Below are 13,718 nucleotides of genomic sequence, written 5' to 3' on the forward strand. Positions count from 1 at the left end.
AATTACTGTGCAACAACGAAACAATTGCCAGGCGTAATAAAGAACATTCTCCACATAATTTGTATGGTAGACCATTCGCAGAATGTACAACTCATTCTGCTTTCAAATGATTATTTAAATTTAAAAAACCTAGCAAGTCAATTGGCAAGATGGATGTAATTTGTACAGCAGTACGACTTCAAAATTGAATTTGCAAAAAGGACAACACAGTATAATTCAAATTCATTACTAAAAATGACCTTTCTGAAAAAAGAGAGAGACTTACATTGTATGCCAAGAGGAAAGAGATGAAAACAATCGATGTGTACAATTTGACGGATGGCAAGTAGAATTTCAATGTACTGAAGTTGTCAAGCGAAGAAAGGCAACAAGAGGAAAAAAGGCAGGCAGGTCATGGCCACAATAATCTGACAATGGCCTCCACAAAATGGTTCAGCAGGGCTTATTTAAATACAAAGGAGGGTAAAGAGATTACTCAGTTGGACTCAAAAACAAAAGGATGCAAGGTTTTGTACAATTAAAATGAAAAATATGGACTAAGCATCTGTCACAACTGTTTATGCAACGTTTCCTCTAGCGCCAAGTTCCACTAGGAACCAAAACAAGGCTTCTTGGCAGGTGCTTTATCACCTCAAGCAGCAGTACTCAAGATGGCTTGACTTTACCATTAATTAAATCAAACATAAGTAAAGAATTTTTACTTACGCACTTACCTTACTAATAATGTCTGTCCTTCCTTTTTTAATGACTCCTGAAACAAGCAAGTTCATTTCATGAAAATCAAACAAACAGTGGGATGCGAATGCCTAGTCTGTCTTGATTGGCATGAAATCTTTGTGATACCCTCTGATGTCACCGTCTTCTCCTGAGAATATTCAGGTATATGGATTTAAATGTTATAAAAAAAAGTGAGACCCTCGCAAACACCTGATGCTCGGGACCACTTCACGACTGTGCAATATCCAGATCTCCAATTGTTAATTTGTTTTATGCTTTAATTTCACAGTTTTTTTATTCAGGCTGGGATGCCATAATTAGAGAAAATGGATGGATGGGCATTCTGGTTGGGTTGGTACATTTCCCAGTTGGGTAGCCATGGCAGAAAGGCAGAGGATGTCTGCTTCCCGGGGTTTTATATTTCCCCAATACACTGGGGGGCAGCATTCCCCTGGCAGTTCTCCCATTAGTACACCTGCAAGACATGCTGGGAGTGGTAGTCCAAATGGTCAGCCCTGTTGGGGTACATGGGTGCCACCAGAGGAAGCTGCAGGGTAGTGCTGTTCCTACTTTGGGGGACTTCTGCTTAATCTGGAAGTGCTTCAAGCTTGCAGTGCTGTGTCACCAGAAGTAGTCCTCATCTTCATCATTGAGTAGATTCAGGAGGCAGAGGGCAACACTCATAAGGAGAAGAGAAAGACCGTTTATCATTTGTCATTGTGGTATTTGGACTTTGTAGATCAAAACAAGGTACTGTGATTGATATAAAAAAAAACAAAAAAATTTATTTAAATTTAGAACGGTCTCGGGTCTGATTGTGTCCGGGATTTGGGGCTCAGTCATGCCCCCTTGTGGGTCAAACCATCAACAAGTACAAAGCTGACTTTTATTTTAAGGAGGAGCAGATTTAATTGAGTTTCTGAAATCAATTGATCTCTAATCCAGGAATGAACAAGTTCTTTAATAATAGAGTAACATTTTGAGCATTTAAAGAACTTTCAGGCATATATATATCCCTATATCTTCTTATATAATACGCTACCGTGGCTGTTTGTTTGTCTGTCCAGGATTTTAAATCACCTGTCCACAAACCGTTTGAACTATTGACCTGAAATTTGGTTTCTGCTTTTGGTTGATGATTGACCTCCAAGGTTATTCCTCTTTTTATTTTATTTTATTGTCAAATCAACTCTCAGCAGCGGCCAGCTGGGCAGCCGTGTGGCGCATGCGTATGGGCGTTATTCTCATCCCTACCACCTTCGCCATCACTTCCCCTACCTCTTCATATCTTAAATCATTCTTGAGGTAGATTGAACACTTAAGTTCCAGCTTAAGTGAAAAACTAAGGAAAACGCTCTAAATAATTACAACACAAACACTGACTTAATCAGTTTTAATGTGAAAAGATGCCGACGAAAGAAGAGAAGAACTGGGCTGCTAGGGTGGAGAAAAGAAGAGCTGCTCAGGAAGCAGCAAGCACATCAACCTCTGAGTAAACGAATGCAAACATACATAGAAAGAGAATGAAAACTATAAGTCAAGTGTATTCACTGAACTTTATCATGCAGTACACTGTTACTGGTGTATATATATATATATATATATTGTCACACATGTGTGACTAGGGAGCACCTGAACGGCCTGATCACGTGTGAAAGCACAAGAAACAGGGATTCAGAATGCGCCATTAATGCTCTCTTCTCCTTTACACCCACAGGAAAACAACAAAACAAAAAACCTTACTGCAAGAAACGACTCAGATCTTACTCATAGAATAACCCCATATCGCTCCACTAAGTTCATTGCATCTTCAGCTTCTTCCTGACGTCATCTCTGACTATTCTCCAACCCCCGTCATTTCCGTCAGCCTATTTTCTGTTTTCATTAGGCCTCTATAAAAGCTCCAAGAACCCATACTCTGTTGTCAAACGTGTATTTATTATGCAACGTTGACTGTGGCAACCTTGAACTGGAACTTACGGCTAGTATATGGGGAGGTTTCTCAACTTTTTACCTGTCTTGTGTCTCTTGATTTATTTATTTATATTTATATAATACGTTTTACATCCATCCATCAATTCCAACCCACTATATCCTAACTACAGGGTCACGGGGGTCTGCTGGTGCCAATTCCAGCCAACACAGGGCTCAAGGCAGGAAACAAACCCTGGGCAGGGCGTGCACACCCACACACCAGGCACAATTTAGAATTGCCAATGCACCTAAACTGAATGTCTTTGAACTGTGGGAGGAAACTGGAGTACCCGGAGGAAACCCATGCAAACTCCACGCAGGGAGGACCCTTGAAGCGAACCCAGGTCTCCTTACTGCAAGGCAGCAGCACTACCACTGGGCTACCGTGCCTGCATTTTACATACTTAATTAAAATGAGTTACAAAAATTTAAAAAAGCTAATAAAAGTTCAATATCAACAACAGTTTATTTTTTATATAGCCCAAAAATCACACAAGGAATGCCTCAGTGGGCTTTAACTGTTTTTTGACAGCCCCTCATCCTGGACTCTCTAAGACAGTGTTTCCTAAACTCAGTCCTGCGGGGCACACTGTGGCTGCAGGTTTTTGTTCCAATCAGATTCCTAATCAGTGACAACACCTGATAGCACTGATCTCATTGAATTAGCTGGTATTTTTTTTTTCTTTTATTCAACATTCAGAAAAGCATAGCAGCATGATTTTTACATTTAAAAGACATTTAGAAATATTTCTGCTTTTGCTATATTTTTAAATGCTTAACACTCTTTTGTTGATTTCATTATATTTTGCCCTTTCCCTGTGCAGTTTTTCCCCCTTCGTTGTATCTTTGTAATAAAAATTAAAAATGTGCAGAGCAGACACCCAGGCAAACAACACTAAATAATCAAAGGTTGCAACTACTTTAGAGCCAGACCCACTAATTAGTAAATAATGGATTAATTAAACAATTAGAATACATAGAATATATTATTCCTATATAACTGCTTGGTACATTTTAATATACAGGTATATATCTATACTAATAAAAGGCAAAGCCCTCACTGACTCACTCACTGACTGACTGACTGACTGACTCATCACTAATTCTCCAACTTCCCGTGTGGGTGGAAGGTTGAAATTTGGCAGGCTTATTCCTTACAGCTTCCTTACAAAAGTTGGGCAGGTTTCATTTCGAAATTCTACGCTTAATGGTCATAACTGGAAGTTATTTTTCTCCATTTACTGTAATGGAGTTCAGCCAGTTCCGTGGGGGGCGGAGTTTCGTGTGACATCATCACGCCTCCCACGTAATCACGTGAACTGACTGTCAACGCACTACGTAGAAAACCAGGAAGACCTCCAAAACGCGCTGAAGAAAACATGCATTATAAAAACATGCATTATATAATTGAGAAGGCAGCGAAACAATAAGAAGCGAGCGAGTGACATATACTACCATATTAATGAGTGCTGCTACTTCGGAAAGAAAGGTGTAAACCTAAACTAAGTTAAATTAAATTAAGTTAATAGACAGGGTGCCGCTGGTGTTTCTCATGCCCACGGGTAATGCAGGATACAAGTTTAATGAGAGGACGCAGGATATAAACGAGAGTTTTGATCACTTTGTAACTAAGTTAAAATTGCAGGTGAAGGGGTGTGCTTATGCAAATTCCGAGAGACTGTGTTTGTGGGGGATTGACAGTTAACGCGGTTGGGGGAGTCACGTCATCATATCCCCTCCCATTCACCTCATTTCGCTCTGAGCTAAGCTCAGCGGCTAACGGCGTCTTCCGAAGCAACTTCATCACACTCCCACCAAATACTCACAGAAAAATCCACAAGTTAATACACACGCTGTCTCTAGAGTTTCTCCACACTCAATGTATTCCTCGCGCCCCCTTTATACCCTCTAATCTCCCATTTCAATTCAGATACCTCCAATTTCCTGTAAGGCTCAGCTGCGCGATGACAAGTAATAAGTCTCAAGGACAGACCATACAAAACGATGCCATTGATTTCAGGCAAGATTGCTTTTCTCCTGGACAACTATACTTGCATTCTCAAAAGTGAGCTCGCGCAGCTTATCATATTACAACCGAAGTGCAGCCAGAAACTTTTAAGTACCGGGTCTTAGATAACATTAAATTAAGCCGTAGACATCGCAACATCACACAAGATAGCAGCTCACGAGAACTTACTGAATGCAGTACGAGTGATCACTTCCATGCATCAAACCTGTTCAAAAAACGCATTACACAATTTACAAGGTGATGGCTTTCTATGGCGTTCGTTTATAAAGCAGCGGAGAGGCTGTGTGAAGGCAGCTACACAGAAAAAGCAGAGCGCCACACTCTGAATGTATTGCTGGCATCACCGTTATACCCTCTGATCTCCCATTTGAATTGAAATGCCTCAAATTTCCAGTAAGGCTCTGCTTGCATGACAATTAATAAGTCTCAGGGACACACCCTACAAAAGGTTGCCATTGATTTGAGGCAACATTGCTTTCCTCCTGGACAAAACTATATGTTGCATTCTCAAAGTTATATATATATATATATATATATATATATATATATATATATATATATATATATATATATATATATATATATATATATATATATATATATATACACCCGATCTACAATACTGTCAAATAAACGACCCACACACCATAGCGCAACATGAGAGGCTTCACCTTTAGCGCTGACGTCTTAGGTTCGATTCGTGAGAATGGGTGCAGTGCGTGTGTACTGCCTGATGAGTCCAGAATTAGGGCGAAGCACGTGCCGCGTACTGTTTGCATTATTTGATAGTAAAACTATTTCAATATATTCAATATATATATATTAGCTTAATGATTCATTTTACTCTCAACCCCTGTTTGGGAAGAAGTATGAAAAATATGAGGTTAACGCAGAAAACCAGATCACCAATTTAAGCTTTAGGAATTATAGATACTTTATTCGACATCAATGATTGTTTTGGTAAAGCCATACTCGGTGTAATCCTCCTTCCATGTTATAATATTTCCACGACTAGCCAAGATTAAATGAACGGAAAAAAAGTAAGAGCGAAGCGAGGGTGACACAGGCAGGCAGGCGACAGCTCAATAGCTCGAATTTGGATATACTACAATAGGTTCTATTTAGTTGCCAGAAATATCTTTGGTAGGAATGGAAGTTGGATTTAGTCTTTAAATTTCTATGGTGAAGAAAAATTTATGCAATGATGATTAAATTTAACTTTCATTCCTACTAAACATATTTCTGTCGACCAAATAAAAATTACTTATATTTAAAATTTAAATAGAACTTGAACAAATACGATAGTTCATAATACCCACGCAGCACTAAGTGCACGTAAGATTACGAGTCATCCGTTTTAACAAGCAGCATATTGCACTGATACGAAATAGCCTACCCATTTAATTATTTAGGAATGGATAGATAAATTAAGACTTTGTACAAATAATGTTTTAAATTTTTCTTCCTCAGTGGATTCTGGCACCCCCAGCAACAGCTCCTCGCACCCCAAAGGAGATATGTGTATATATATATATATATATATATATATATATATATATATAGATAGATAGATATATGGATATATATATATATATATATATATATATATATATATATTATATAGGTAGATGGATATATACAAGTAGATAGATATATAAGATAGATATAGATATACATATATACATAGATAGATATAGGTTAGGGTTAGATAGATATATAGGTGTATGTAAATGTGTGTCTGTATATATGTAGATATGTGTGTGTATATATATATATATATATATATATATATATATATATATATATATATATATATATATATATATATATACCAGCAACACTCATGACAATGACAAAACAATGACAATGTCAATCATGTTACATTATTATTAAAATGTTTCCTTTTCTTTTTCATTACTTCTTTAACACACTACTTCTCTGCTGCAAAGCGCGGGTATTTTGCTATATATGCATATGTATATATGTGTATATGTATATATGTGTATATGTATATATATGCATATATATGTATATGTATATATACTGTATATATGTATGTGTGTGTGTCTGTGTATGTGTGTGTGTCTGTGTCTATATATATGACAGCAACACTCATATCAGTGACAAAACAATTACATTAACAATCATCTTACGTTATTTTTAAAATGTTTCCTTTTCTTTTTCATAACTTCTTTAACACACTACTTCTCCGCTGCGAAGCGCGGGTATTCTGCTAGTGTATATATATATTAGTTTTTTAATTTCTATATTGTTCCCTAAACACAGAACTTGGGAAATATCAGTTCACTTAATTAGCCCAGGAGTTCAATTAAAAACAGTAGCTGGTTGGAACAAAAACCTGCAGCCACAGGGGGTCCCCAGGACTGAGTTTGGGAAGCACTGCTCTAAGAAAACAAGAAAAAAACCTTTGTAGTGAAAAAATGGGAAAGAATCTTGGGAAAGACAATTGAAAGAGAGAGGTGTAGGTTGGGTGTGCAATGGGTGTCAACAAAATGGTAAATACAACACACAAAACAGAACACAAGTAATCCCCTTCACAGAGCAAGATGGCCAATCTCTCATGGCCACCTCAGAAATACAACAGTACAATAGAAACTACAAGACAAACTGCAAGAGTAATTGATACCACTCATTAAATACAGAACTATCACATATAAGGAGACAGAGTTGTAGATCAAAGTCAAATAGGAAACTAATTAACATAAATGAAAAACAACAATATCTATCCATCAGTTAATTGTAGAACCACAGCCAGGTTGTAGAAGAGGAGTCACAGACGCCACAGACGCCACAGACACCGTCAGAGTCCTAGAGACCAACAATCCTCCTCCCTCTACTGGCCATTCCACAGATGAGTCAGTGCTACAACGGCCTGTCCGATGAAAGGACCCTTCAACCGAATGATTTCAGTGCTCCTTTATCTGAGGTGACTTTTCCATAAGCCGGCAAACAACTTGGCAGTAGAGCAGTGACACCAAATGCCACATGTGGATACTGAGAAGACAGGATGGAATAGGTGAGAGTTCATTTTTGTCTCCTCTGATAACATTTAATGCAGTGCAGAAGCACCTGATTCATCTCTGAGGTTATTGTAAGCCTCAGCTTTGGAGGAACATGTAATGTAATCCATACTTTTCTACAGAAGGCCCTTGAGCTGCAGAACTGTTAAAGGAGCAAAGTTTCCTCCTTTACTGTTGCAAGGATTTAGTACAGGATAAATTGCTTCAGTGAATTTATTGTGAAAGGAATGCAGGAGAGATATCTTTTCAGCATCATAAAAAGCTATCGTCCCTCCCGTGTAATCCAGATAAACACCAACTCGTTCTAGCTTGTAATTAATACTCACTCTTATGGAGATGTTATTGTGCCAAACCATACAGCGGTCTCCGTTACATTCCAGAGACCATGAACTATTATTTCTTCCCAGCCAGGTTTTCCCTTTCCTGGGCAAAGAAGCATATGCCAAACCAATCTCCCAGTCTGTTTTGCTTCGGGTGATGACTTCCCAGTAGTGACGGCCAAAATTGAACCCTTCAGAGCCCATAACATACAAAGTATCATCGAATCGTTTGGGACCATATGGAGCCTTAAGTGTCTCATCTGTGTACCTCACGATCGTTCGATCTTCGGATAGAATCAGATGCTCGTTTGCAGTGGCTGGATCCAATGTGATTGTAGTTGCATCTGTTTCAAAGAGATTAAAGTATATGAAAAAACAGCACAAATATAAGTGAAATTGTTAAAGTGTAAATGCAAACTATTCATTTGCTGCACATTTATGTCTGCATTATGACATGGTTGGCATATGTATTATGAGAAATAAGGGAATATCAGACATTTTTATTGTACACTGCAATGGCTGACTTGGTGTTCCCTTTCTCAGTCAGAAGGATATAATGGAAGGGCAGGGGATGACTGCCTCAAGTCAAGTGGCTTTATTGTCATATCATCCATACGCAGCCTACAGTGGCACAAAATAATGTCCCCCAGGACTGCGGTACAATATATGCTTAACACAGGATAAGTACAAGACAGGTAACCTACTATACTATACTATAAACAGATAAACAGAATAATAGATAAGTGAATAGACAGTAGTAATTTTTAATTATCAGAATCAGAAAACTTCATTAATCCCGAAGGAAATTACTTATGTTACTTAACAACAGACAAGGGACATGTTACAAGTATAAAGTAATCATGTAAATCTAAAGTATAATAAATGTAAGTATCAAACTAGAGTGCAGAGTGTTGCACCTTAAGTTAATAATTGCACATTTTGAGAACACATAAGGTTATTTTCTTGCGAAGAGCAGACAATTTATTGCACAAGAACAGATAGTATGTTGCACATTTTAAGTACCTGGATATCCAATAAAGAAAAAGGCTAATAACTTAAAGTGTGGGTGAGTGACCAGAAAAGTCTGATGGGTACAAGGAAGGAAGGATTTCCTGTGACATTCAGTGGAGCACTTGGTGCTAGTCAGTCTACTGCTGACAACGCTCTTCTGTCCAACCACAACACTATGAAGTGGGTGATTAGCATTTTAAATAATAGACCAAAGCCTAGACAACATTCTCTGATCTGCCACAGTTTCCAAGCTGTCCAGTTTCTCCCCTACCACAGAGGAAGCCTTCTGAATAAGTTTGTTTAGTCTCCTGAGGTCTGCCACTCAGCGAAGAAAAAGGCACTGGCAACCACGCTGTCATAGAACATCTGCAACATAGTGCTGCTGACACTAAAAGATCTGAGCTTGCGTAGGAAATACAGCCTACTTTGACCCTTCTTGTATATGGCCAGCGAGTTCCTGGACCAGTCTAGCTTATTGCTAATATGCACCCCTAGATATTTGTACTCCTCAACTATCTCCCCTTCCCTACCCTTAATGGACAGGGGAGTGGCTGGAGATCGCGATCTTCTTAAATCAACTACCAGTTCTTTAGTTTTACTGGTGTTGATCTGCAGTTGATTCAGCTCACACCAGTCAACACAATTGTCCACTACCTTCCTGTATTCCATCTCTTCTCTGTCTGATACTACCAACTATTGCAGAGTCATCAGAGAATTTCTGCAGATGGCAGCCCTCTGTGTTGTAACTAAAATCTGTCGTGTACAGGATGAAGAGGAATGGTGACAGAACTGTCCCTTGTGGAGCACCAGTGCTACACAGCACGGTATTAGACACAGAGCCCTGTAGCCGCAAAAACTGTGGCCTTCCCGTCAGATAGTCCATTATCCATGAAACTAAGGGAGCATCCACCTGCATTTCTGATAGCTTAATCCCCAATCTGGCTGGCTGGATGGTGTTAAAGGCACATGAGAAATCGAAGAACATAATCCTGAGAGTTCCTCCTGGCATGTCTAGGTGACTGTAGGCACGATGAAGCAGGTACATCTTCAACTCTAATTCTCGCCTGGTAGGCAAACTGGAGAGGGTCCAGTGATGACTTAACCTGGGGGCGAAGTATTTCCAGGACTAGTCTCTCAAAGACTTTCATGATGTGTGCGGTGAGTGCCACTGGCCTGTAGTCAGAAGGGGCACTAGGATGTGCCTTCTTCGGAACAGGAACCAGACAAGATGTTTTCCATAGCACTGGCACTTTTTTAACACTCAAGCTTAAGTTGAAAATCCTAAGAAGTACACCACAGAGTCGTGAGGCACAGACTTTAAGCACCCTTGGGCTGATGCCATCAGGGCCTGCCGCCTTGTCAGAATGAAGTCTGTGTAATTGTCTCACGACTTGGTCTTCTGTAAAGGTGGTGGATGAACTGGTTGTGGATAGAACAAGGGTCGGGGTAGGGTTCAGCTGGTAAGGAGGGGGTAGGAGGTAATGATTCACCGCACTCTTTCCCCTATAATGAGTGGTGGGAGAGGGAAAAGTTAGCAGGTGAGGTATTGAAGGTGGTGTCCAGGGATACATTGTCAGCCACAGAGGTGGAGCTGCAGGGCAGGTTGGACTGAGGCATGCTGTCAAACCTACTAAAAAACTATTTAAATTAATTTGCCTTTTCTCTGTCACCCTCAGTCCTCTGGCAGCTTGAATTAAAACCAGTAATTGCCCTCATACCCTTCCAGACCTCTCTGGTGCTGTTCTGCTGCAGCTTTTGTTCCAGCTTTATCCAATAGCTGTCCCTTCCCTCTTTCATTTTAACAGACAGCTGTTTCTGCACCCTCTTCACTGCTTCTTTGTCACCTGACCTAAATGCTCTCTTCTTTTCATTCAGAAGAGCTTTAATGTCCTTGGTGACCCATGGTTTGTTGTTAGGGAAGCAGCGTACAGATTTTAAAGGTACAGTGTTGTCTGCACAGAGGTTAATGTATTCTGTGACACAGTCAGTGAGACCATCAATGTCCTCCAAATGAGGCTCGCAGAGAACGTCCCAATCTGTTGCCTCAAAGCAGTCCTGTAAAGCTACACCGGCTTGCTCTGACCACACCCTCATAGTCCTGACATAGTCCTTCACAACTGGCACATAAAGAGGAAGAAGGTACACAAGGTTGTGGTCTGATCTCCCAAGAGGTGAGATGGCTGAACATCTGTATGCCTCTATAACATTAGCATACAATAGATCCAGTGTTTTATCCTCTCTGGTAGGACAATTAACAAACTGGCTGAAACTGCTAACTGTGTTGTTAAGGGAAACGTGATTGAAGTCTCCAAAAATGAGCATGAAAGCATCTGGAGTCCCGTGGTGACTGCGCTGCATTTGCCGAAAGAGGAATGTAAACAGCAATGGCGATCGCATTTGAGAACTCCCTGGGCATTTAGTATGGGCGTAGTCCTACCGCTAGCAACTCGATGTCCGGGCTGCAGATAGTGATAAATAATTAAATAACAACAAGTGGTACTAAAACACAACAGTAGTAACAAGTGTAACGATTGTAGTACATATAAATAAGCTATTTATGGGGCAACACAGAGTTCAGAGTCTGGATGGGCAAGGGGTAGAAGCTGTTGCAGAACCTGGCGAAACGGGTTCTGATTTTACAATACCATCTACCAGATGAAAGTGGGACAAAGAGATGGTGGGACGGGTGGGAGTGGTCCTTCACAGTGCTATAGGTTTGGCAGATGTAATACTTTATAAAGTGTTCTTAATGGAGGGCAGCGAGGTCCCAAGGATCTTTTCTGCCATGTACACTCAATGTTGCAGGACATTACAGAAAGAGGCACTACAGAAAGCTGGATGGTGTCCCTAGAGAATGTTGTGGGAATGGCGGGGGGTTTTGGGGGGATTAGGCTTATCTTCTTCAAAGGAAGTGAAGAATCTACTGTGACTTCTTGACCCTTGGCCATATGTTCCATCAGTACACTGGGTGGCAGCATCTCTCTTTAAGGGTTGCATGGGAGTTGTAGTTCTGAAGGGCACCCCTGCTGAGGTCCTTGGTGGGGAGGGCTGTTAGAGGATGTTATGTAGGGGGTGGGGGGGCTTCCCTGTTGGATGAAGGATCCATCTCAGCTGGAAGTGGCTGCTCACTACAGCGCTGACACACTGGAAGTACTCCCAGCCCATCTAACTCACCCAGGTAGAGGAAGTGGACAAAGCTCACCTGGGAGAAATGGAGGAAGAAAAAAGGAAAGAAATTTCATTGTGAATTGTGGAAGGAGCCTGACATGAAGGTATTGTGTTAAATAAAGACAGCTATTTGAATCTGGGACTGTAGTTAAAGTATGATGTCTGGAGTTAGTGGCTTGGTGAAACCCCCTAGTGCTTACAACATAGTTATTGATAGTGGAGGCATTAGGCGGACTCTGGAAGTAATCAACCTTAATAAAAGCATAAGTGTCTGTTTGTCATTCTGATTGCCATGTCTCTGTCATTCCAGTAGATGGCGACTCACAAACATTAACAGTCCTTTTACAAATCCCATACCAAATGGCATATACCAGAGACATATACAGTACATGACATAATGCAATGCAAATGGTAACGCTGAGGTCTACGTTGATTATTCAGATTTTAACCTGTCTTAAACAGGTAGCACAACAAGTAAGAAGTTATAAAGCAGTTAGCAATGACTGGCATTGACTTAACGGACTTATTATTGTCAGTTGTGTGATTGTCAAGTATCTGATTCTGTTTACAAAAGTGCTAGTGTGTTGTGAGAAGGACTCTCAAACATGTGAAATGGATTCACAAGACCAGGATCTTCACTGACCTGACTAAAAGAGGTCTACCCTAGAAACAGACAGCCCCATAATACTACCTTCTGGCTTCGGCCTACACAGATCAAAAAAGGCTGTAAAAGCTAAAAATATATAGAAAGTCCCAAAATATAACTCAAAAATGCCTTACAAGGGAGATAAGCTATCCGACTCCTACACAGTCTATTTATAAATTGGAGATTTATTTTTTTTAAAAAAGAGAGAAAAACATCAAAAAAAGTGCAAAATGCTTAAAGGAGCAAAAAGGAATGTTTAAAAAACAGTCAGAGTTGAACAAGTCCCAATACATTTAACCCAAGACAAGAAAAATGTATCAAACCAGAAAGAAAGCTTTGTGCACACAAAAAGGACTCCCACACAATCCAGTGATCCACCACTTGGTCCTTTTCTCTAGAGGACCCTAACAGCCAGAGGAAGGTCCCAGCAGCAGTGATGTCAGGGTGGCCCCATCTGTTGGAGTCCCACCCACAGGACAGATGAAACAGAGCAGAATTGACAAGTAAACTCTCAGAAATAACTAAAAAAGCAGAACAATTTATCATCATAAAAATAAGAATAAAACAGAAAATAAATATAAGCCATGGGGAAAAAAAACCCTTGCTGTAACATAATGCCAGTACATATAAAAAACGAGTATTGTTAGTTTAACTTACAGGACAAAAGTGCTTTCCTGACACAGCTCCCTTGCTTTGTTAAACTATTTGACAGCTTAATTATGGTCTTCATTAAGGATGAAAGTTTTCCTTCATCAACAGTTGTTTCATAAATGGGAGCCTCTGGCCTCTTCAGCAGTGACTGGATTCTTTAA

At 40.0% G+C, this 13,718-nt stretch overlaps 1 protein-coding gene across 1 annotated transcript in view; it reads right to left on the minus strand.

Annotated features, from left to right (window-relative positions):
• Window positions 1-7,877: 7,877 nt before the first annotated feature.
• LOC120524633 (zinc-binding protein A33-like) overlaps window positions 7,878-13,718 on the minus strand; it is a gene marked incomplete at its 5' end in the record, with an annotated part of 40,195 nt that continues 34,354 nt past the window's right edge. The window contains 2 exons of the mRNA XM_039746463.1: window positions 7,878-8,425; window positions 13,564-13,712. Coding sequence (XP_039602397.1) covers window positions 7,878-8,425; window positions 13,564-13,712 — 697 coding nt within the window. The remainder of the gene's footprint in view (window positions 8,426-13,563; window positions 13,713-13,718) is intronic.

The sequence above is a fragment of the Polypterus senegalus genome, chromosome 2 (assembly GCF_016835505.1).
Source record: "Polypterus senegalus isolate Bchr_013 chromosome 2, ASM1683550v1, whole genome shotgun sequence".
NCBI lineage: Eukaryota > Metazoa > Chordata > Cladistia > Polypteriformes > Polypteridae > Polypterus > Polypterus senegalus.